The 24,062-nt window shown below is 35.5% G+C and overlaps 1 protein-coding gene across 4 annotated transcripts in view; it reads left to right on the top strand.

The window, feature by feature from the left end:
- The window catches only part of Taz (tafazzin, phospholipid-lysophospholipid transacylase), a 151,674-nt gene that overhangs the window by 29,771 nt on the left and 97,841 nt on the right, over positions 1 to 24,062 (top strand). For all 4 annotated transcript variants that reach the window (XM_090412264.1, XM_090412275.1, XM_090412256.1 and 1 more), the window contains one exon: positions 14,412 to 14,669. In XM_090412264.1, coding sequence (XP_090268390.1) covers positions 14,412 to 14,669 — 258 coding nt within the window. The remainder of the gene's footprint in view (positions 1 to 14,411; positions 14,670 to 24,062) is intronic.

Here is a 24,062-nt window from a genome sequence, read left to right as displayed (position 1 = left end):
CTTTATGAATCCCAGAAATATCCAAAATGAGGGTGATGAATTTGTTGTGTTGATCAAGTTGATTTGTAAGTAAAATTGAAAAGTGGTTGAATAAGGATGACATCCTGACAGGAATAGAGAGGGATGGATATGATGTTTTACATGAAGACAGAGTAGAAAGGGAGAAGCTACACTCATCCAGATCAGAGATGCTAATAGCAGAATGGCAGTGGTTTTGAGGTGGTATGGTATGAGGTAGTGGTAAACAGAATGAAATATTTAGTTGGATGTTATAGACCTGGTAATGTGGAGGGCATTGAGAAGGAAATGTATATGCAAATTAGTCTGGTAAATAAGAAAAGAGTTATTTTAATGATGGTAATATAACTGTGGCAAGACAGCATTTGGGAACAAAGAGAATCAATTTCTTGAGGGACAACTAGCTTAGGCAGTATGTAACAGACGGCATGTGATCCATGGGTCTTGAATTTGATCATCTCATCAGAGTAATATTATTATTATTATTATTCAGGTCTCCATGGAGTCAAAAGACTCATCGTGGGAGGTCCTTCCTAAGAACATAAAGTCTGTCAAGACTCATCGAGGGGAGGTCACCCCTAAGAAACACAAAGTCTATCATACTACTCTTTAAACTCATTGACCGTTCTCGCTCCCACCACTCCATCAGGCAATGCATTCCACGGTTCAACCACCCTCCATGCAAAGAAACCACTCCTTACCCTCTTGCTTACAGTTTCCTTTCATAACTTCCAGGGATGGCCTCTTGTCATCACTCCTTCCTGCTGTTCAACCAAGCAAAAGAACTCCCCAGTGTCAACCCTATAACCACCTCTCAACAGTTTAAAAGTCTCACTCATATCACCTCTCCTTCTTTTATCCACCAAACTCTGCAGTCCACATTCCCTCAGCCGATCCTCATAACTATCCTTGTACAGTCCTGAAACCATCTTTGTCATCCGTCTTTGTATCCTTTCCACAGTTAATTTATCCCCTCCAAATCCTGGGGACCAAATCTGAGAACAATAGTCCAAGTGTGGTCTGATCAGAGACTTATACAACGGAATGATAACCCTCTTATCTCTGCAGGTCAGTGTCCTTCTCATAATTGCAGCAATCCTCTGTGTTACCTTTACCACCTTTGCAATATGTCCTCTAAACTTCAGGTTTCTATCAATCATCAACCCCAGATCTCTTGTCTCTCCTACTTCCTCCAGTATAACTCCTCCCATAGAGTATGCAGCATCCCATCAATGTTTCCCAAACCTCAAGACCTTACATTTTGCTGCATTGAACTGACACCCCATTCATTTGCCCATCTATCTAGCTTATTTAAATCCTCTTGCAAGGCTACCACATCTGCACTATTACTAATAATCCTTCCCAGCTTCGCAAACAACTGAATATCCGCAAACAACTGAATATCCCCTTGCAATCCACTGGCAATGTCATTGATATAAAGGTTAAACAATATAGGTCCTAGTACTGAGCCCTGTGGGACCCCACTTGTAACCCTCTGCCTCCTTGAAACTGCTCCACCATACACAACTCTCTGATACCTATCAGACAGCCAATCCTGAATCCATTTGACCAATCTGACATCCAGACCATGTGCTGCAACTTAAATATCAGCTTATCATGTGGCACCCTGTCAAATGCCTTCGCTAAGTCTAAGAAAATTGCAGTATATGCCTTTCCCTCATCCAGTGTTCTTGTAACTTTATTATAAAAGGCTAGCCTATTGCTAACACAAGAGCGCCCTTTCACAAATCCATGTTGACTCTCACAGATAACATTACCCTCATCTGCCCAATGCTGTATACGGTCCCTCACTACTTTCTCCAAGATCTTAACGACTACTGATGACACACAGACTGGCCTATAATTAGACACTTCCAGTCTATTACCACCCTTATGCAATGGCACTATCTTACCTTCCTTCCATCCCTGGACACCTTTGCCAAAGCCAGACTTTCATTGAAAAGCCAGGTTAAAGGCTTTTCATAAATGTCATAAATTATTATACAGGTATCGCCATGGAGTCAGAAGACTTATTGTGGGAGATCCATTTATTCACACACACACACACTAGCCATCATTCATGCAATACCTATCATACTTCTCCTTAAACTCGCACTAGTGAAGCACCCACAACCACCTCTGGCAACAACCCATTTACCATCCTCTAAGCCAAAAATCTAGTCTTCACACCCTTGCATGTATTGAAAAAATTCTTCAGTGTCAATTCTATAAAGCCTGTTTAATAACTTAAATGCTTCTATCATATCACCTCTTTTTCATCTATCAGCTAATTTTTAAAGCCTGCAGACCATCAATTTACTCTCATAGGGAGCATTCCACAGACCTGCCACAATCTTTGTAATTCACCTCTGGATCCTCTCTGTAACTTCTTCATTACCACAGAATCTGGTAATCCAGATCTGTGCGAAGTAATGCAGATGTGGCCTTATTATATCCTTATGTAGGGGAACAATAACCTCTATCCCTGCTTGTTAGTGTCTTCTTCAACAACCACGTAATCTGATGTGCTGTTTTGAGTATGGCCTCTAAACTTCCTGTCCACAATCACATCCAAGTCCCTGGCCTCATCAGTTTTCTGCAATTCTGTTCCATCGATAGAGTACACAGCTTCTGATCTCTTCCCAAAGTGCATCACCTTACGCTTGGCCACATTAAACTGATAGCCATTTACCTTTGCCCATATTGCTAGTTTATTTAAGTCTCCCTACAGGATCTTTGCATCACCTTCATTTACTATTGCTCTTCCCAGTTTAGCATAGCAACAAACAACTGAATATAATATTTCCTGTCTAATCATTTTCTGTATCATCGATCTACAAAATAAACAACCGAGGACCAAATACTGAGCACTGTGCTACACCATGGTCACTTGTCTTCTCCTGGACTCAACTCCTGTATAAACCACTCTGATATCTGTCCATCAGCCACCCTCTAATCCAAATCACCAGATTCACATCTTTCCCTGTTTGCTCCAATTTATTTAATAGAGTTCTATGTGGCATCTTGTCAAATGCTTTTGCAAAGTCTTGTAATATCACTGAGTAGCCATTTATCTTATCCAACTCCATTGCCATTTTATTATAAAAATAAGTAAGCAAATTACTAAGGCAAGACCTACCCTTCACAAAACCATGTTGTCCCTTATAGAGTATCATATATCTATCCACCCAGTCGTGAATTTTGCCTTTTGTCAGTTTCTCTAATACCTTAACCATCACTTCTGTCTTGCACCCGCCTTTATGCAATGAGACTATTTTGCCCTCTTTCCACTCCATTGGCATCTTCCCACTACTTAGGCTTAAATTAAACAGCTTTGTCTCAGAGGAGCTGATCATTCTCATGCACATTCTCTTGATACAAGGGCTGATATGCCATTTAATTCCATGGCTGTGTCACCTCTGCCCCTGCAAAATGCTCACTCTATAATTCAACTATTTGGTTTGGTTCTGTATACCTCCCCACATAATCATTCCTCTTTTTACTTGCCACTTAGCCAAATAACTGCTTAGGATTTCTTTTGGCCTCATCAGCCAGCTTTCTCTCATAATTTGCTTTATCCTTCCTTACCATACCAGTCACTATTTTTTTTAACTGTGCCTTATACCGCTCATAGGCATGCTGATCACCTTTTTTCTTTATAATTCCTCCACAATCTTTTCTGTGTGTGCATTTCCTACATCAGGGGTTGCCAAACTTCTTTGACCGTCGACCCCTTCAAGAGTTTTTTGACTTTTTATCGACCCCCCCTCTATTTTACAATTACGTAATTATAATAGGACAAGCAAAAAAAGACACTATGTGAGTTTTTAGATTGTTTATTTTATAGTTACAGTGTTTTATGTATAATATAGTATATATTATTATATTGGCTTAACATGAAAGGAATCTGTTTTTGTTTTTGACGTATTCCTTAACATTACATATTTGATAGGAGGGATAAATAATATATAAAATTTAATTTAGATAACAAAATAACAATAATACAATCTTCCTATAGGTGTATATAGAATGTACAAAATTACAGGCCTGCTCAACACTTCAAAATAGAGAAGTTTAGTTCGTGAATGAATAACGATTGAATTATAATATGTATGTTGATGAATTTTAGAACATTAATGCTCACTTGCATGTCGATGCACAAAAAATGAGACTGGGATCGAATACGTGTAAGCAAATAAGCAACCAGGCACGTGTTGCAATCTTGCTCCCGCTGCGCCGCCAGGCGGGAACCACCGACATCCGTTTATTGGTAAATACATCATTTTGGCCTACATGATGGGCCTTCGTAACTGTTTTCATGACCTTGCTCCATCCTTACAGGTCCTATTCATGTCACTGTTCCCACTATTCACTCTTAATTGCGTTGTCATTCAGAATGGAGATAATCCAAGTTAACCGAATTAAATATTACCCATACAATGATGTCTTATATTTTTCTATCGACCCCTAACAATGTTATATCGACCACTTTGGTGACCACTGTGAAGCTATGATTTATCCTTCTGACTATTGGTATGCATTCGGCTATTGCTTTCTTCAAATACCCCTTGACCACCCCCCCATGCACCAATAACATCTCTCTCTCCTTCAAATTCTTATTCCACTGCTCTGTTGAAGGCTTGTCTCCTCATCTTGTCATAATCATCTGCTTTGTAATTCCATATATACCTTCTTAATAGAAATTCTGCATGTCTGGCAATCATGCAGAACTTGAGAATGGTAGGGAGGGAAGAGCAGCTACTGATGGTGAGTGAGCAGGAGGGTATATGAGAAATTGAGTAAACTTGATGTTAAAAAGGTTGTTGGACTTGATGTCATCTCCATGTGAATTGAGGGAATGTTTCAAGAAGTTAACATATTTGACTTATCTTTTTTTAACGTCTTAAATTGGGTCATGTTCCAGAAGAGTGGGAAGAGGACGCAGTCTGTTTTCCTGGGTTGTGCTTGAAGAGGTTAGTGAGAACCAATATTCAGAGTGAGAATTAACAAAAGGGCAGCAAATCAGCATGGTTTTGTTAAAGGAAGATTGCATTTTAATAATCTACTTACTTATAATGAAGTGACAAATGCTTTGGACAAGAGAGATTTGAATTTTGCAAATACCACATGATAATTAAATTAGAACAGATGGGATTGGATAGTAGATTAGTGCACTGGATTGGAGATTGGTTGTCTAACAGGTATCAGCAAGTTGTGTGTATGGGGGGAGGGTTCAGTATTCCAGCCACTAGTGGTGTGCCCCAGGGGTCTGTTTTGGGACCGTTGCTGTTTACCTTGGATGTTGATATTGGGAAAAGTTAGAATGGTGATATGCAGTTGTTTGCAAAGTATACAAAGTTGGGAAATAGTATAAGGAATAGAGCAGATGCTGTTTTGTAAGAGCACTTGAATAGACTGAGTGAATGGACAGGTAGTGGGATTGTTGTCAGTTTAGTGTAAGATTTTAAAATTTTGGAAGCAAAGATGAGACGCAGTTTGGTGGGATATCTTAGAGAAGGTGGAGGAGATGAGAAATCTGGCATAATGACATATATCTCATCCCCATATACACATTAAAAGTTGAAAAACCTATAGCATATCAGTACTATATGTAAGAAAGAAGTTAAATGGACCTAAAATTTTGCAGATGTTTCTCTAAAATTGTGAGGATAGTACAGCAGATTATATTAGTAATACAGAGGACACATATATATATAGAATGATTCTATTGTATAAGGCTTTTTACGGTATATAAAGCTGATGATTCCATTGTATCATAACTGCATATGTATTACTATGCACATATTTCGTCACCTGGTTTTCAAAAAAATGAGATGTTGGAAAGGGTCCAGAGGTGATTGACTGCGATAGTTTCTACTCTCAGGAATAATGCTGAATATGAAGACAGTTTGAGAAAATGCAGATTGCAATCTAGTAGATAGGAGGGGTGGTGACATGATTGAGACATAAGGTAAATGATTATTACCAGATTAATGTGGAGGAGATTTTTCTTGGAATGAATGGATATGGTGGGGGGGGCTAGAGGTCATGTTATCCATGAAAGCTGTATGTGTGTGAATAGTAGGTGATTGCTTAGATTGTGAATACATTTAAGGTATGGTATAATGAGCTGTGTGGATTTGGACCTCCCTTTGATGAGTTATGTTTCCATGATGGTCCAATGATGATAATAATATATATCTCATCTCCATATACACATTAAAGGTTGAAAAACCTATAGTACATCAGAACTATGTGTAAGAAAGAAGTTAAATGGAATTTGATGTTGTTTCCTCAATAGTTATAGTCTGGGGAAGACAGTGAGAGGGATGCTGTTTCAAAGAATAAATTAGATGGAATGAAAGAAGAAGTTGAAAAGTTGGGTCACTAGAAATGTCAGTCAACAGATGCTTTGTGTTTTTTTTTAAATCTTAGAAGACAGTGGCTGAATGATGGTGGCCAGTTCAGCAGAACATTGTCCATGAAAATATCAGTGGGAGAGTGTATAAAGCAGAAATAAACATCTGTGAGAGAGTGATTAGATTGAATTCTTGATAGAAAGAGAGAGGGGGGGGAATTGCCTGCTTCTGGATAATTTGGCATTCTTAGGGAGGGTTTTGTGCACCATCCCAAATGTCCCAGCGGTATTTTAAGGCTGGGCTGCAACTATTTCAGCCCAACCTTTAAGCAGAAAAGAACAACTAGTTTTGTGAAGTGCTGAAGAGACTGTGGCAAATATGTTTGTAGCAATAAAAGCTACAGGTTAAGTAGCTAGAAGAGAAATCTGATCTTGCTTGGATATCTAAATGTTATCAGCTTAAGGGGAGGTGGAGGGAATGAAGTAGTGCTTTCTTTCATGAAGTAAGATAGAACTGCACTCTAGTAGAATTGATGTTCACAATGAATTAGGAAGAGCCTATATCATTTAGCCAGAGCCATAATGTAGTAATATGATATAACTTGAAGAATGGAAATTAAGAGGAGAATTGCTCTCATAGTACCCATATATAAAAAGGGAAATAAAACTGAATGTGAGAATTACAGAGGTATTTCCCTACTGAATATTCCTGGTAAGATATATGCAAGTATACTTGAGAAACGGTTGAGAAGAAAAACTTGGTGAAGAACAAGCTGGATTCCGGCCAAATAGAGGCTGTCAGGATCAGATCTTCACTTTACGACAAATAGTAGAGAAATCATGGGAATATAACAAAGATCTCCATTTGAGTTTTGTAGATCTGGAAAAGGCATATGATAAGGTGCCAAGAGAGGAGCTATTCAATATTCTACAGTTATATGGTGTCAGTGGGGCTCAAGCAATACTTAGTCTTTATTTGAGTTGTAAGTCAGCAGTTAGAATTGAAAGAAGATGGTTTAATGTTAAATCTGGTGTGAGACAAGGATGTACATTATCCCTTCTATTATTCATTATCTATATGGATCACATTATGAAGGAAAGTGGTATTAAACATGATATCAAAATTGGAGATGTTAATGTCAGCTCTTTGCTTTATGCGGACGATGTTATACTTATCAATAAATCCGCTACAAGTCTGCAAGATTCTTTGACTAAATTGAATAGCTGTTGTAATAGATATGGTATGAAGGTCAGCAATAAAAAGACAAAGACAATGAAATTAGGCAGAATCATTGAAAATGTCAACTGCATTGTGAACGGAGAACCTGTGGAACAAGTAAAACATTTCACCAACTTAGGCACGATTTTTAGTGAAGATGGTAAATTAAATATTGAAATAGTCAACAAAATCAATAAAGCTGGTATAGTAGGAAGTCAATTGAATAAATTCATATGGAATAAGAGAGAAATTAGTCAGAACACTAAATTAGCTGTATACAAGACAGTGTTCAAACCAGTTTTAACTTATGGATCTGCAAGCTGGGTCAGAAGTAAAACACTTGGCCAATGACTAGAGACCACAGATATGAGAATCCTGAGAAAGATTAGAGGCGTGAACAGATGGCATCAATGACAATATCATATTAAAAATTAGGATATTAGGAAAGAACTTGACATTGTCAGCATCCAGGAATGTGTTAGCAGAGCTAATGTCAGGTGGTATGGTCATTTAAACAGAATGGGCGAGGAAAGATTGGCAAAACAAGTGTTCTCTGCCAGGTTGGCAGGAAAATGACCCAGAGGAAGACCAAGATATAGGTGAATTGATACGGTACAAATTGCCTTAGACGACAGAAATATAAGATCTGATAATATTGGAGTCTTGACAAGTAACAGACTGATCTGGAGGAAAATTGTAGATAGGAAGTTAGTAATGATGTAAATTTTTCATGTAGTACTATCATATCCTGTACACCCCTTGAGGGTACATGGCAGGAATTTGATGATGATATGGATGATGATTAAATTATTTTTATTAAATTCTAACATGAATTATTTTTATTTATGTATTAGAATGTTATAAAAAGAATTCTCTGTAGTAATTGAATTTAAGTGTATCTCACCAGAACTGGTAGTTAAGCTGCTAAGAATGATGAAATGCATTACCAAATTACCCTGATTAGTATTAAATGAGTAATTATTATGACTTAACTTATCTAAACATTGACTGGGTAGAAGATAAATGTCATAGGATTTAAAAATTAAGTATGATATGTGAAAGAAGGAGCTCAGGGTCAAAGAGTGTTAGATTTGATTATAGCATCAGAAGGGGTCTCAGTTAAGAATGTTTTATCACCAGTTGGTGATAGTGATCATGCCATACTTTCCTGGAAAGTAGCTGGGTATATGGATGTTCAAATTAGGACAAGTGACATACTGAACTACAAAGCTGGAAATTATGACTGACTCAAGAGAATACTATCTTTGGTTCCCATGGAATCAGTTACTAAATGTGAAAGATATCAGAAATGTATCGGAAACTTTGAAAAAGTGCTTAAATGAGACGGTATCTGAATTTATCCCTGGAGTTCAAAGAACAAATAGGATGGAAACGAAATGGATGTGCAATCTTATTAAGCAAGACATCCATAAGGTAAGATCATGTGGAAGGATTATCATGAGAAGAAGAGCGAGAGAAGTTATGAGATATATAAAGTGCGGGCCAGAAAATTTACCAGTATTGTGCAAATCTAAATCAGAAAAAGAAATTGGCTGTGTGGGCCAAAGACAATCCAGGAAATTTTATTGTTATGCTGCCAGTAAAAGAATGAATGAATGTGGAAGAATAACTTTACTGAATGCAGATAGTACTGTTTGGTCATAAGCTGATGATATTGTTCAAATTTTGCTAAGATCTATCAACCAGGTGTATATAACATGGTGCACACTGCTACTACATTGGACAAAGAGATAGAGATGCATGAGAATGAGGTTGTTGTTGCTTAACCTGTATAAATATTTGGCAATAGAGACAGATGTAATATCAGCACATATGCTAAAAGCATGTTCACCAGAATTGTCTAGTCCAATTCAATCCTGAGTAACAGGAATGGAAAGAATGTATGATAATTTCATTGTATAAGAATGGTGCAAAAATTGATGTGTAACTACCAACCCATCAGTATCTCTGGGGAAGTGGAGATTTTAGAGAAATTGGTAAGAACTCATATATAGAAATGTGTTGACAAGCTATACTCTGCAAGGAACAGCATGAGTTTACTAAATGGAAGGTCATGTTTTATCAATTTGCTCATATTTTATTATTATTATTATTATTGTTGTTGTTCCGGGCAACTCCAAGGAGTTGACAGACTCATCGAGGGAGGCTCTAACATCATGTCAAGAACAACTATTCAACATTCACACAGTATCTATCATACCTTGCCTTGAACTCATTCACGGTTGTAGCACCCACAGCAGACTCTGGAAGCTTATTCCACTCATTCACTACTCTCCAAGTCAAAAACCTAGCTCTAACACCCTTTTGGATAAAGGGAATGGATTCACTATAATACTGTTGGACTTTGCCATTTGATAGGATACTACATGAAAGGCTGTTGCATAAACTGGATTGGAATATAAACTTTTAACTTAGATAAGTGAATGGTTGATGGAGAGTATCAGAAAGTGGTATATAGTGGGCATGAATCTGCTAGATTTAAAGTGATCAGTGGTGTACCACAGGAATCAATTCTTGGACCATTGTTATTCAATCTGTACATTAATGATATTGGAATAAAATGAGATGTTCAATTGTTTTCTGATGATACAAAGATAGGCAGGACAATCAGGGATGCTACTGATATCCAGTATGTTTGAATAGGTTCGAAATGTGGACAAATGATAATGGCTCTCAATTCAATATTAGTAAGTGGGCACTTGGGTATGATGAGATTTCCAACAGGTTATTGCCAGAGTTATGCTGGGGATCTTGGAGTTATTATTATCATTATTACACCCTGCATAGAGTTGGCAGATTCATCTTGGGAGGTTCATTCAACTGACGACATATTCATCATATAGAATCTTAAAATCCTTACCACTCCTTGCATTAGTAACACATTCTGGTAATGCATTTCATTCACTGACAATTCTCCATGTAAAATATTACATAACTTCCAGGGATTACCTCTGGTTCTTTTCCTCTCACCTTCTACTCTTTTTATAATCCCTTCTGGATTAATCTGATAAAATCCTCTCACTAACTTATATGTCTCTATCATATCACCTCTTTTCCTCCTATTCACCAAACTCTGTAATCCACATCTCTTCAACCTCTCTCCATAGCCCAGCATTCCAAAGTCCTGACATTGTCTTAGTCACCCCTTTCCAATGTCTCCACATCACATTGAATACCAGGCAACCAGATTTGAGCACAATAGTCCAAGTGTGGTCTGACCAGTGCTGTATATAGTGGCACAACCACTTCCTTATCCTTACATTAGAGTACTTCTTATCATAGAAGATATGGTAGATATGATATGATATGATATATCATATATATGATAGATATAGTTATGGTAGATAAAAATTTGAGGTTCAAAGATTACATAGCAAAATTTGCAAATGCAACTCAGAAGGTAATTGCAGTGTTGAAATGAACGTCTGCCTCTTTATAAGGCCTTGATATGACTCCACATGGATTACTATGTGCAAATTTTGTCTCCTGGGTTTGACAGAGATAAAGAAGCTGCTGAAAGGGTACAAAGAAGAGTTGTGCAAAGATTATATTGGGATTATGAAATGTATATTATGAGGACAGATTGAGAATATGTGGACTGCAGATACAAGTAAAGAGACGAAACACGGTTGATATAATACAGGTCTATAAACTTTTGAATGGATGTTATAGGATATTGTCTGAAATTTTTTATTACATGGAAGTTTGGGAGAGAACACTGGGCCATCCATAGAAGTTAAGTTTTTGTGTGGATTGGTAAGAGTTAGCTTTTTTCTGAAAGAGCAGTGTGCAAGTGAAACAATTTGCCTATTGAAATGGTGAGTGCATCTAGTATGATTGAATTTAAGAGAAGGTATGACAGTTGGTGTAGGTAATGTATCTCCCTCAATGAATCCTTGATTCCTTAGAGGTTTCACTTGATGATGATGATAATAACAATAATGGTAAAGATTTTCTAAGTGGTAAGTTTAAAAATAAGATGAGTTGGTTGGATGAATGGTGAAATTCTCAAACAAATACATCATAAGAAAAAAATCTTTGGTAAGTTTATAGTACAGTCAGTACAAAATAAATTATTTTCATCCATATTGTTAATTAACAGCTCTAAATAATTAGCTAGAAATATTTATGAGATGATCACTTCAATTTCTACTTATTTCTATGATCTAATTACTTTATCTGCTCTCTTGACCCTAACACCTACTGTGATTGAGTAACTGAAATAATTCTTTCTGGAATGGACTTACCTTTAATTCCACTCAGAATTCCAGCCTACTAACTTCCTCCTATAAATAACTCCCTAACTTCTGGAGAAGAAATTCATAAAAACTGTGGCACAAAATACTATCTCCACTGTCTCTGAGCTCAAAGTGAGATCACTGACTTACTAAGAATTACTTTTGCAAAACATTAGTAATGTCCTAAGAAAAAATCAAATAACATCAAAAAAAGAAAAGAAAAGCATTTTTAATGAAATACAATCACTTAATGTAAGAAATCATGATAGCATGAGTTTGAGTTGTTATTCAAATCATATTTCCTTTTTAAGTACAGTGGTAAAAGCCATTTTTGACACTTATCAGTTTAGTTAATTTTAAGTACTAGTAAATTACTTCATTAGTCCTGATTTTATTCAGTAGCATTTCAGATCTGCATTCAGTTAGAATAATAAGATAATTCTGTGTGTGTGTGTCTGTCCGTCCGTCCGCATGTGCATGCATACAAGGGTATAAATAGTAAAGGATAGGAAGTTATTAGGAGAGAGCACAGCCGGCTGAGAACAATTGTCATTTGTTTATGAATCTGTTCATTTGACCAGTTTGAGCTGTAAGTGCAAGTTATCTATTAGGGTTGGGTTTAATGGTCAATCCTTTCATTTCTTATCTGTGTCCAGTGCCATTATTGGTTGTTGAGAATAATTAGATCTTACCAATATTGCCATTTTCAATGTTTCATTAATCATTTGGTAGCTATATGGATATAACATTCAATTGTATGAACAATTAGAGCTAGTTACTGTTCATATGAGGAGTTCCAGTAGTAAGGTACAAAGGAACATAACTTGCTTATACTTGTTACAAAAAATATCTCATCTCATCTTCCTTTTCCCCTTTTTACCTTGCAGTCTCAAGGGTTTATTAATCATCGGACCTCAGACCATTCACAGGATAAGGTGGTCAGCCCTATGCCCCGGTGTATCCTATGTCCGTAGTGTTAAGTTCTCAAGGCCAGTTTGCCTGCTTTGCGGGATGAAAAACCCCAGGATAAACTGGGAGAAAAAATCCTATTGTCCACGCCCAAGACTAGCTAACTTGGCTAGAGTTAGCTGGTCTTGACTGAGGAAGATCCTTCAGCTCCTCATGTCACCGACAGGAATCGAACCTAGGACGCTCCTTCCCCAGGCATATGGTTGCGAAGTGCACAGCCACTAGGCTAACATGTGGACACAAACAAAGAATACTAAGAATATTAATGATCTAATATGGGCGTACGTATATAATAATTGTGTTCATGTTTCAGTATGCAGAACATTCAGTTTTATCTGTCTGTACATGTGGCAAAGAAAACAGATAGCTTCAAAACAGCAGCATTGGCTAAGAAGTAGATTTGTAATAAATAAAGAAAAACTTTTTCTTTATTCATCATAAATTTTTCATTTAAAGAACCAATGCATTTCTTATTTGTTTTTGTGAACAGAGAAGCATTCAAAGAATGTAATTTCTTAGCTTAGTCATTAATAACAGTGTGCTTTGGTTGGAAAGACTTGCATTCAATTCTTGTCTTGGGCTGTATACTTCTAGCTTTTCCTGATACAAACATATTACATCTATGTTTTCTCAGTGTCAGGACACTTATTTCTTACTAGCTTCCTCATACTTTGCTGTCCAGAAGAGGGCACTCCACATAATGAATGATTCCCCCCCCCTCTCTCTCTCTCTCTCTTTTTCCCACACCCACTCCAGTCTCTTGCTTCAGTTTTCTTGTTCTGTTTCCACCTTATGCTCTCTTTCTTTCGGCTACCCTTTTCTGATTCATTCCAGTGACTTGCTTCAGTATTTCATCAACATTTATTTTCTCGTTTTGCTTTATGCTTTTTCTGTAGGTATTTTTATTGATGCTAGTCACCATTTGGTCACAATTATTCCTCCACTTACCTTTAAACATGTAAAAACACAATTGCTGCTACTCAACAATGCACAGTTCAGCTTCAAACTGCTGAACCAAACACATTAGGAGGCTCATTCACTTTTTCTCTTCAACCACTTATCCACATACAGTAGCTATTGTATTGTTAGGGATTTTATGGCCTCTTTGGTTTATATATATATAGAGAGAGAGAGAGAGACTCATAATGCATTTGCTTCATTATCTTAGTTGCTGTAGCTTAATCTAATTAACCAGTCAATCTCAACTTGTAAAAATTACCATCATGTTTATCCATATCAAAAATGAATATTCTAACAATTCTTTACTGCAAGTTGTGTAGTTTACTTTTGGATCGTCCTTTATATATCATTGTTGTTCCTTTACTACTTTTTTTCTGATATTATTAATAAAGAATTACTACATCAGTTGTAAATATCTGTGATGTTACACATGATCTTCTCATAATACTTGATTAATGTGTTATCACTGTATTATATACAGAAAAGGCAACCTGCACCTCAAGTGTACTGTAAAATAGTTTTAGACAATTTTATTATATATCAAGTGTCATCTGCTATATGCTAACTTAATGAGTGATGTTGTAATCAATATTAATTAAGAATTCAATATTTCAATTTTTTTTTACAGGTATGTTGGACTGGAGGCATGTTTTAAATAGCAGAATAATAAGATGGGCGGCAGCTGCTCATGACATCTGTTTTACAAATAAACTTCATTCATATTTCTTTGCCCTGGGTAAAACCTTTCCTGTTGTTCGAGGGGATGGGGTATACCAACGAGCTATGGACTTCTGTATAGAAAGGTTAAATTCTGGAGCCTGGGTGCATTTTTTTCCTGAGGGTAAAGTTAACATGAAAACTCATGAGTTTCTCAGATTGAAATGGGGTAAGTTGCTGCTTTTTTTGTGTGTTTGCATGTGTGCATTCTCTGTATGGATGTTTGAAATTTGCCTGTATATCATGAGCTTACTTCAAAAACCAGTTAAGTTCAAATATGTAAATATTGAGAAAAATTATTTTTTTAAGGTTTGTTTTGTTTTGAAAAATTATAAATTAATCACCAAAAAAAAAAAAAAACCATGGGAACAAAAGAACTTATTTGAGTATTACTTCACAATTTTTAAATGTTTCAGAATTGCAGTTAATTTTTTTTGATAAATGCTACTTATAGGCTTTTGTAAAATGATTAAGAAACACTAATGTCATTTAACTTCCTTGATTGGTGTAATTTGTGTTATAAACATATTTACTAAAACTTAAAAATGTTTAAATAAGTTTCCTTGATTACCTTATTAATTTTTTTCAGTTTTCTGCTCCGTGTTATACACTAGGAATAGGAATTTTATCTCTAGCAGCTTTTGATATTGGCAAAGACTGATACCATCCTTGGAATATCTGTTTTTTGGAATAGTTGTAACACACCTGTTCTTTTCTTAGTGGTTATGGGTAGTATTTTTGATGATAAACCAGTTGAGTCTTTAAATTTCTCGATATGGCTATTTCTGGTTAATTGGATAAACCGTTTTTTTCGGACAAGTCTGGAAGAACAAATATATATATAACAAGAATTTGCTTTATTTATTTAGGCCAACTAGTAACTTCTACCACATGGAGTGTTGGAAAAATTATATAATCTTGCTTCAAAAATTTGGTTCTGATGACATCTGCAGTGCTCACAAAACAGGTCAGTTTTATCATGCAGGGATGGATGGTTCCTGAGCTTGAATGAGTGCCTACCTATAATGATAGAAAATTTATTACTGGATTTTGACTATTTCATCAAATTCTTGACATGTACCCTGAAGATACTACATGAAATATAGTAGTACTAGCTGAAAAAAGTATGATAGTACTACATGAAAAAACATACCTCATGACTAACTTCCTATCAACAATTTTCCTCCAAATCATCTGTTATCTATCAAGACTCTAACATTATCAGATCTTATATTTCTGTCTTCTAAGGCACTTTTTACTGTATCAATCCACCTATATGTTGGTCTTTCTCTGGGTCTTTTTCCTGCTAACCTGGCAGAGAACACTTGTTTTGTAATCTTAACACTCCCATTCTGTTTAAGTGGCCACACCACCTGAGATTTAACTGTGCTAATACATTCCTGGATGCTAACAATGTTAATTACTTTCCTAATATCCTTGTTTTTAATATGATATTGCCATTGATGCCATCTGTTCACACCCCTAATCTTTCTCTCATATCTGCAATCTCAAGTCTATGGTCAAGTGTTTTACTTCTAACCCAGCTCTCAGATCCATAAGTTAAAATTGGTTTGAACACTGTCTTGTATACAGCTAATTTAGTGTTTTGACTAATTTCTCTCTTATTCCATATAAATTTATTCAGTTCACTTCCTACCATACTGGCTTTATTGATTCTATTTCCATATTTAATTTACCACTTGATAAAAAATATTAAATATTGGTACTATGAGAACTCTACTCCAGTCATCTGGAATTCCTTTCTGTCCAAGCCTTCTGAACTATACAGTGCAGCTGCTGCAATACTTCAAAATCTCCATTCTCGAGCATTTCTGGTCGAATATCATCTACTATCACTGCCTTTCCACATTTCAGGCTTTTGATGGCTTTTTCTACTTCAAGTATGGATATGTATTCCTGGTTGCATGCCTTTTAAGTGTTTTTCATCACTGTGCTGTCACTGCTTCATTGCTAAATTTTTATTTCAAAAATTGCTAAATGTTTCATTTAGCAATTTTTTGAAGTAAATACTCCATGCATCGAGGATATGTTTTTCTCCAATTTTCCTGTCATGTTTATCATCTCTAATTCCTTTTACAGCACTCTTTCCTCCATTTCTGAGCTTTTTCAATAGCCTCTAGAATATTTTACCACCTTCCTGATATTTATGTTCTATGTTCTTACTAAAGTCTTCTCATAGCTACTTTTACAGTGTTTAGCTTCCTTACATTTGTCTCTGTATTCTCTAAGAGAACAAGCTGACTTATTTGCCAGGAACTTTCAATATGCTTTCTTCTTTTCCTTCACTGCCTCTTTAACTTCCTGTGTCCACCATGCAGTTCTGAATTTTTTTATCCTTGTAGACAACCTCACCACATGTATCTCTAGCTGAATCAATCAGTTTTCTTCAGGAGTTTACACTAAATCTTCAAGGTTTGGTTCCTGTTCTCAAACTATTTCATTTTTTCGTGAATAGTGTTTGTGTATGTTAGTCTACAGTTCAATTCTGAGAGCTACTCAACTTTTATTCACTTTAAAACTATCTTACATGTTCTTCTTTTCAATATGAAATTCAAATTTATCTTGCTCAAGACTAAATGGTGATCACTTCCAATTTGAAATCCTCTGTACACTCTAGTGTCCTGCACCAGTAAGAAAACATCATTATCAACAATAACATAATCATTGAAACCTTTTCTTTTAGGTTTCAATGATTTTCATTGAAATTAAAATGAAAGAGTTTCAATGAAACTCATTGAAACTCTTCTTATTCGTTACTTTTTTTTTCCTCCATGTGAATTCAAGCATTTTTACGTTGGAACATTGCGTTATTAAAAACTAGTCCATGTTCTGAGCAGAAATACAACAGGTATTTGCCATTATTGTTAGTTTTGCTCTTTTGGCCAAATTTTCCCAAAATATTTCTGTATGCCTGACAGTCATTTCCTATGCTGCCATTTAGATCTCCAACAAGGATCAACTTTTCCCTTTTCATTGTGTCAGTTGCTTTTTCTAAAGCCTCAAAAAATTCTTCCACTTCTACCTTAGTAGAGTTTTCTGTGGGACCATAGGCACAAATAAGTCTCATTGTCCAGTTCCCCATTCTGGTATTGCTGATGTCACTCTACTTGACATTGCCTGCCATTCAAGAACATTAGCCTTGTATTTAGTGTTGAATACTATATTACTCCTTCTTTTCCCTTATTGTTATTGTCTGAATGTAACATTTTGTATTTATTGCTTAGAAAGATTTTGCCAGTTTTTGTCCTTTTTGTTTCAGTCACCCCTACTATGTCAATCTGGTGCCTATCCAATTCTTCTACTAGTTCCATTCAGTCTTCTTATGTTGATAGTACTACTGACCCTGAACTCTGATGTTGAGTTTGGATGTGTTGTAGGATTTGTTCCAGTAGGTGACTTTTCACTGTTCGCCTCGTTCCCTGTCAAAAACAAACAGATGACACTTGTTTAACTGGGTGATACCCCAGTCAACATGAAATTCTGTTGTGTTGTACTGTCATTTTACATTATGGTTTAAGCCAATACGAATACAATATGGTCAGCTAACTCCCAAATTGCTAGCCCATCCCCGTAGATACTTAACAGAGTGCACCACGAGAAGGTGAGGATTGGACATTAGGTCAGAAACCCTGGTCGGTTCTTCACATTTCTTTAAAGGCTATGTGGAGGTCTCTCAAAGCTGTATAGACCTTAAGGATCTATACAGCTTTGACCCTTAAGCATCCCTATCTGTCATTAGTCAATCTAAAAAATAAAAAATAAAAAAAAGCTATGCTTGATCAATTCCAACATTATTATAGTCTGCCCACAGCTGAGAGAAAGAGAACTGTAGTTGGAACAGTGCCAAGAATAGTCATAGTCAGTTCATGTTGAAGGGGGGGGGGGGAGAATAAGGCAATGTACGTATTCATCACATGCAAAATCACATGCTTTATATGTAAAATTTTCCAACTGCCATACAAGCAAAATAGTTACCACTTTAAAAACTAGAATGTTCATAAAAGAAAAGCTAATTTTTTGAAGTGTAATAATAAACTCATTTCACAAGACGGATTGTTACCTTATTATTGGAATGGATTCTCCTTTTGCCATGTGTGCAGAAGTGTCGAGGGGATCTCGCTTCTGTAGTTGAACTACAACTGCTAATTAAATTATTTTTATAGCAAATATTTTACTTTAATAAACGCCAATTGTTTATAATTAGTAATTTTGCTACTCAGTTAATGAAAAAAACTTGTCTAAACTTCTATTTTATCTTATGTACATATACCTTTTGAACTCTTGATATGTAACATTGTTTAATTGGGCCAAATTATGCTGTTCCTGATGTGGTCCAATTTAACTGGAACCCACTGTATTTAATCAGTCTTGAATGGTGTATCCAGGTATGTATTTCTTCACTGTATAGTCATAATGTGTATGCTGTCATCCTCCATGATGCTATGTCTTTTTTTTCCAAAAAAAAAAAATTGTGCTTTATAATATCTAAATTAGTATTTTGAATAAAATATAAAAATAGAGCAGCATTTTGACTGTGATTCTGCCAGCTGTAGGTATCAGAATCTAAAGGTGTTTCATTTCAAGTACATTATGTATTCAGATGATCTGAACAATCTAAATTCTTTCCTAATATCATGGTTTTTAATGTAATACTTTAACTCACACGATCTGTTCAATCTCCTAATCTTTCTCAGAAATATCATCTCTGGCTTCCAGGCTTTGATCAGATGTTTCATTTCTAACCTGATCATCAGATCCATATGTTAAAAAATGGTTTGAAAACTGTCTTGTATGCAGTTAGTGTAGCATTTTGACTAATTTCTCTATTATTCCATGTAAATTTATTCACCAGACTTCCTGCAATACCAGCTTTGCTAATTCTGTTGTCTGTTTATAAATTAATTTGACATCTTAACTAAAAATTTATTACTAAATAGCTGAAATATTTTACTTTTTCCATAGAATATACCATTCAGGATGCAACTGCATCCTGAATGGAATATTCAGGATGCAGTTTTCAATATTTCTGCTTATTTTCATTGTCTTTTGTCTTTTTATTGCAGATTTTCATACCAAATTTATTATAACCATTTTTTAATTTAATCAGGGAGTTGTACAGACTTGTACTGAATTTATTCAGAAGGATAACATTTGCATAAAGTAAAGAGCAAAGGTTAACATCTCCTATTTTAATATCAGGTTTAATACGACTTTCCTTCATAATGTGATCCATATTGATGGTGAATAACTGGAAATAATGTGTATCCTTGTCTCGCACCTGATTTAACATCTTCCAGTACTTCCTTCAATTCTAACTTCTGACTTTCAACTGAGATGTATATGATATATACTACTCAATATAATATCCCATTTACACCATATAACTGCAGTATTTCTATGCAGATGCACAAAACTTAGATACAGATCCTTGTTGTATTCTCATGATTTCTCAACTATTTGCATTCCTTAAAGTGTGATCTCGACAACCTCTGTTTGGCCTGAACCCAGCTTATTCTTCTCCAATATTCCCTTCCACAAGTTCTCTTAGCCTTTTCTCAAGTATACTTCCATAAATCTTACCAGAGTGCTCAGTAGGAAAATTCCTCTGTATTTCTCATATTCGGTTTTATTTCCCTTTTATAGATAGGTACTTTAAGAGCTCTACTCCAATCAAGTGGTTAATAATTATTATTAACCACTATAAAACTTTTATAGTCCCCATTTCAGGTTTTCGATTTTTTTTTCTACCTCAAGTATTGATATATGTACTGCATTCCTCTAGAATGTTTTTTCTGCCATGCTGTCACTTCTTGTTTAGAAATCTTTCAAAGTAATTACTCCAGACATCTGGAATATCTTTATCTTTAGTTTTTACATCACATTTATCATCTCTGATCCTTCTGCATACTTTCTCCTCCAATTCTAAGAGTTTATTTTCCGAGTTCTTACCAAAGCCTTCCCTTGTTTGGCTAGTTTAGCATTGTGCTTCACTTTTTACATTTTTATGTAAGAAAGTACTCTCTTATTCTCTCAGCGTACAAGATAACTTACCTGCCAGAAACTTTCAATATCCTGTCTTCTTTTCCTTGGCTGCCTCTTTAACTTCCAAGTCCACCTTAAAGTTCTGATTTTTCCATCCTTGCAAACAACCTCAGCATATGTCTGGCTGAATCAGTCAATGTTTTCTTCAGGATCTGACACTGAATCGTCAAGGTTTGGTGCTTGTTTTCATGTTGTTTCATTTCTTCTTGAATAATATTTGTGTGAATCTACAGTTCACCTCTGAAAGTAGCTCAACTGATTCCTTTTAAAACTTTTTTATACACTTCTATTTTTGCGATATTCAATTTTATCATCCTCAAAACAAAATGGTGATCACTGCTGATTTCATATCTTCTGTATACTCTTGTGTCCCAAACCAGCATAAAGATATCTCTGTTAACACTGACATAGTCAATGTGACTTCTTATTTCTTCCATCTTTTTCTGTGTGAATTTGTGCATTTCATTATGTTGGAACATGATATTAGTAATAACGAGTCCTTTTCCTGAACAGAAATCTTACATTTCCTTACCATTTTTCCAGATTTTCCCAAAACATTTCTATATGTTTGGTAATCATTTCCTACTCTGATGTTTAGTTCTCTAACAAGGACCAACTTTTCCTTTTTGTTTTGTGTCAGCTGCCTTCTCTAATACCTCAAAAAATTCCTCTACTTCTTTCTTAGTAGCTTTTATGCTTATGGTCCCACATAAGCATAAATGGTTAATTTAAGCTTATGGACCATAAGCATAAATTAAGTCTCATTGTCCAGTTCCCTGTTCAGATATTTAATTGCTCATATCACCTTGATATTTCCTGCCATTCAAGAAGATCACTGTTTAATACTATGTTTAATACTATAGTTACTCCTCCTTTTTCCTTGATTGTTATTGCCTGTATAACATATCGTATCTGTTGCCTAGAAAAATCTTGCCTGTTTGTGTTCTTTGTTTCAGTAACACCTATTATGTTGGTCTCGTACTTATCCAGTTCTTTTGCTAGTTCCATTTCTTTTCTGCTGATACTTCTTATGTTTATGATGCCAATCATGAGTTCTGCTGATATTGATTTAGGATTTGTTCCAGTAGCTAACTTTTTGTTTTAGGCATAACTGTATGCCTAAAACAATGAAGACCTTGTTTAACACACGATGATGCCCCACCTGGCATGAAATTTTATCACATTGTATCATCATGTTATTTTGGTTTAATTGGTAGCCTATCCTTATTTGTTCAGTATTGAGGTAAATACTTAGTGAGTGCACCACAAGAGGTTGAGGATTTGATGTTAGCCCAGAATTACTGGTTTGTTCTTCACATTCTTTAAAAGGTTACATGGAGGTTTCCTCCCATATGCAATTCTCCAAGCAAGATCTTTCCTGTTAAGCTTGGAGTTTCAGTAAGTTTTAAACAGTAAATCATAGTTAGTACCCAAATTCAATTCATGGTGAAAGAAGTCAAATAGGTCCTTATACCAGATTCTGCTCTTATGAATGTCAGTGCCAGAATTATCTAACAGTATAATAAGAGTTAAGCACAGAATTCTGTATGTCGATCTCAGGAACAACTTCTGCTCTTAGTCCATTGTAATCAATCATTCCAAATAGCTGGAGTTGAAAACCTAGTAGTATCAGAGAAGATCTACACATGTATGATAAGTCTGCAATGTTTTATGGATTTTTGAGGATGTATTGCATAAATAGCAGAATTTTGTTACTGGAAGTCTTCAACCGTCCAGTTTCTTTGATAGTTGAAGAAATTCCTTTTTAACTTCTTACTATCAGCTGGGCCAAAAAAAAGTGCACAGGTTTACTATATAATTGTTTTTCTTCAGCTTCTGTAATGTCTATGATCTGTAATATTTATTATGTACAGCTCAGCAGGGAATATTATGAAAGAAATTCCAAGTATAGTAGTCCCCCCTCGTTTCATTGTTCTGCTCTTTCATCATGTTTTGCTGACCCTCCATGTTCTTCCTCTCTCAATCAGTTCACAATAAATGTGTTTATAGAAGTAATTTTGTACTTATAATACAATATTCGTACTTATATTTGTGATTATAATGGCATCTAAGTCATTATAATCACAAATATAATCTAAGTCATCTAAGTGTAGTGATAAAGCTAAAAGAAGCCATAAGCTTCTCAATTTGCAAGAAAAACTAGAACTGATCATACTTAGTGAGGAAGGTATCTGCATAACTAATATAGGCTGCAAGCTAGGCATACCTTCTTTGTACCAAAGAATAGTTGGTACAATTGTTAAGAATAAAGCAGATGTGTTAGAGGAAATTAAAAATGCTACACTAGTGCATACTAAATTCATTTTACTGTACTTTTGTATATCCTAATGTGTTATTTAGCTTTCACATGCATCTATGTTTGCAAGTGATACATAGTGCATTGTTTGTATTTTTTTGTTGCCAGAATGCATTTGAAAGCTGAATAAAGGCTAAGATCTTGTTTTTTGTGGTGCTCTAGTCCCTAACCTGATGAATAGTGGGAATCACCACCATTAGTACCAGCAAAATCAAATTACACTATCTGGCTGAAATTTCAAGGTTTCATCAGCAGGAACCAGACCCAAGGCTGAATTAATGCAGAGTTCATACATTTTTGATATACAAGTAGCAGAAAGATGTATCATCTTATTGTTAAAATGCTGTAGAATAGAGATAGTTATAAAAGTTTTTATCACATGCAAAGTTTTACTAAGGAAGAAGTGGACTAATTTTGGTAAAGCATCAGAGAAGGCAGCTGATACAAAGAAAAGGGACAAGTTGGTCCTTGTTGGAGATCTAAACAGCAGAGTGGGAAATGATTACTGATATAGAAATGTTTTGGCAGAATTTGGAGAAAGGAGAAAAACCGGTAATAATGCTAAATATCTGCTAGATTTCTGTTCAGGACATGAGTTTCAAACACCAAGTTTCAAAATAAGGACATGCACAAATTCATATGAAGCGAAGACATAAAATGAAAAATTTCTCCAGTTCTTTTTTTAGTAAAACTTTCTGTGGAACTATAGACACAGATAAGTCGTTCAGTTTTCCATCCTGATATTTGATATTAGAGTGAAATTACTCTTATTAGAGTCAAAGAATATCAAATGATATTTCACGATCTTTTGAATTGTGCTTGCCATTCTAGAAGATTATCCTTATATTTAGTGTTGAATGCTATAGCTACTCCTTCTTTTCCTTGATTGTTATGGCATGAATATAACATCTTGCATTTGTTGCCTAGAAAAATCTTACCTGTTTTTTGTCTTTGTTTCAGTAACATCTATTGTGTTCATCAGGCACTTATCCAGTTCTGCTAGTTCTATTTCTGTTCTGTTGATGTCAATTTTGAACTTAGTTGATGTTGAGTTGGGATTTGTTCCAGTCACTGACCTTTTACAGTTTGCTCTGATTCCCTGATGAAAATAATGGGGGCTTTGCTTAACTGAGTGATGCCCCAGTGGCATGACTCATATATGAATTTCAATATCCAGAGTGA

Source organism: Typopeltis vanoorti, chromosome 2, assembly GCF_054136105.1.
Source record: "Typopeltis vanoorti isolate ZY-2024b chromosome 2, IOZ_Tvanoo_1.0, whole genome shotgun sequence".
Taxonomy (NCBI): Eukaryota; Metazoa; Arthropoda; class Arachnida; order Uropygi; family Thelyphonidae; genus Typopeltis; species Typopeltis vanoorti.
The sequence above is the reverse complement of the archived record's forward strand: the minus strand, read 5'-3'. Positions and strand labels throughout refer to the sequence as shown.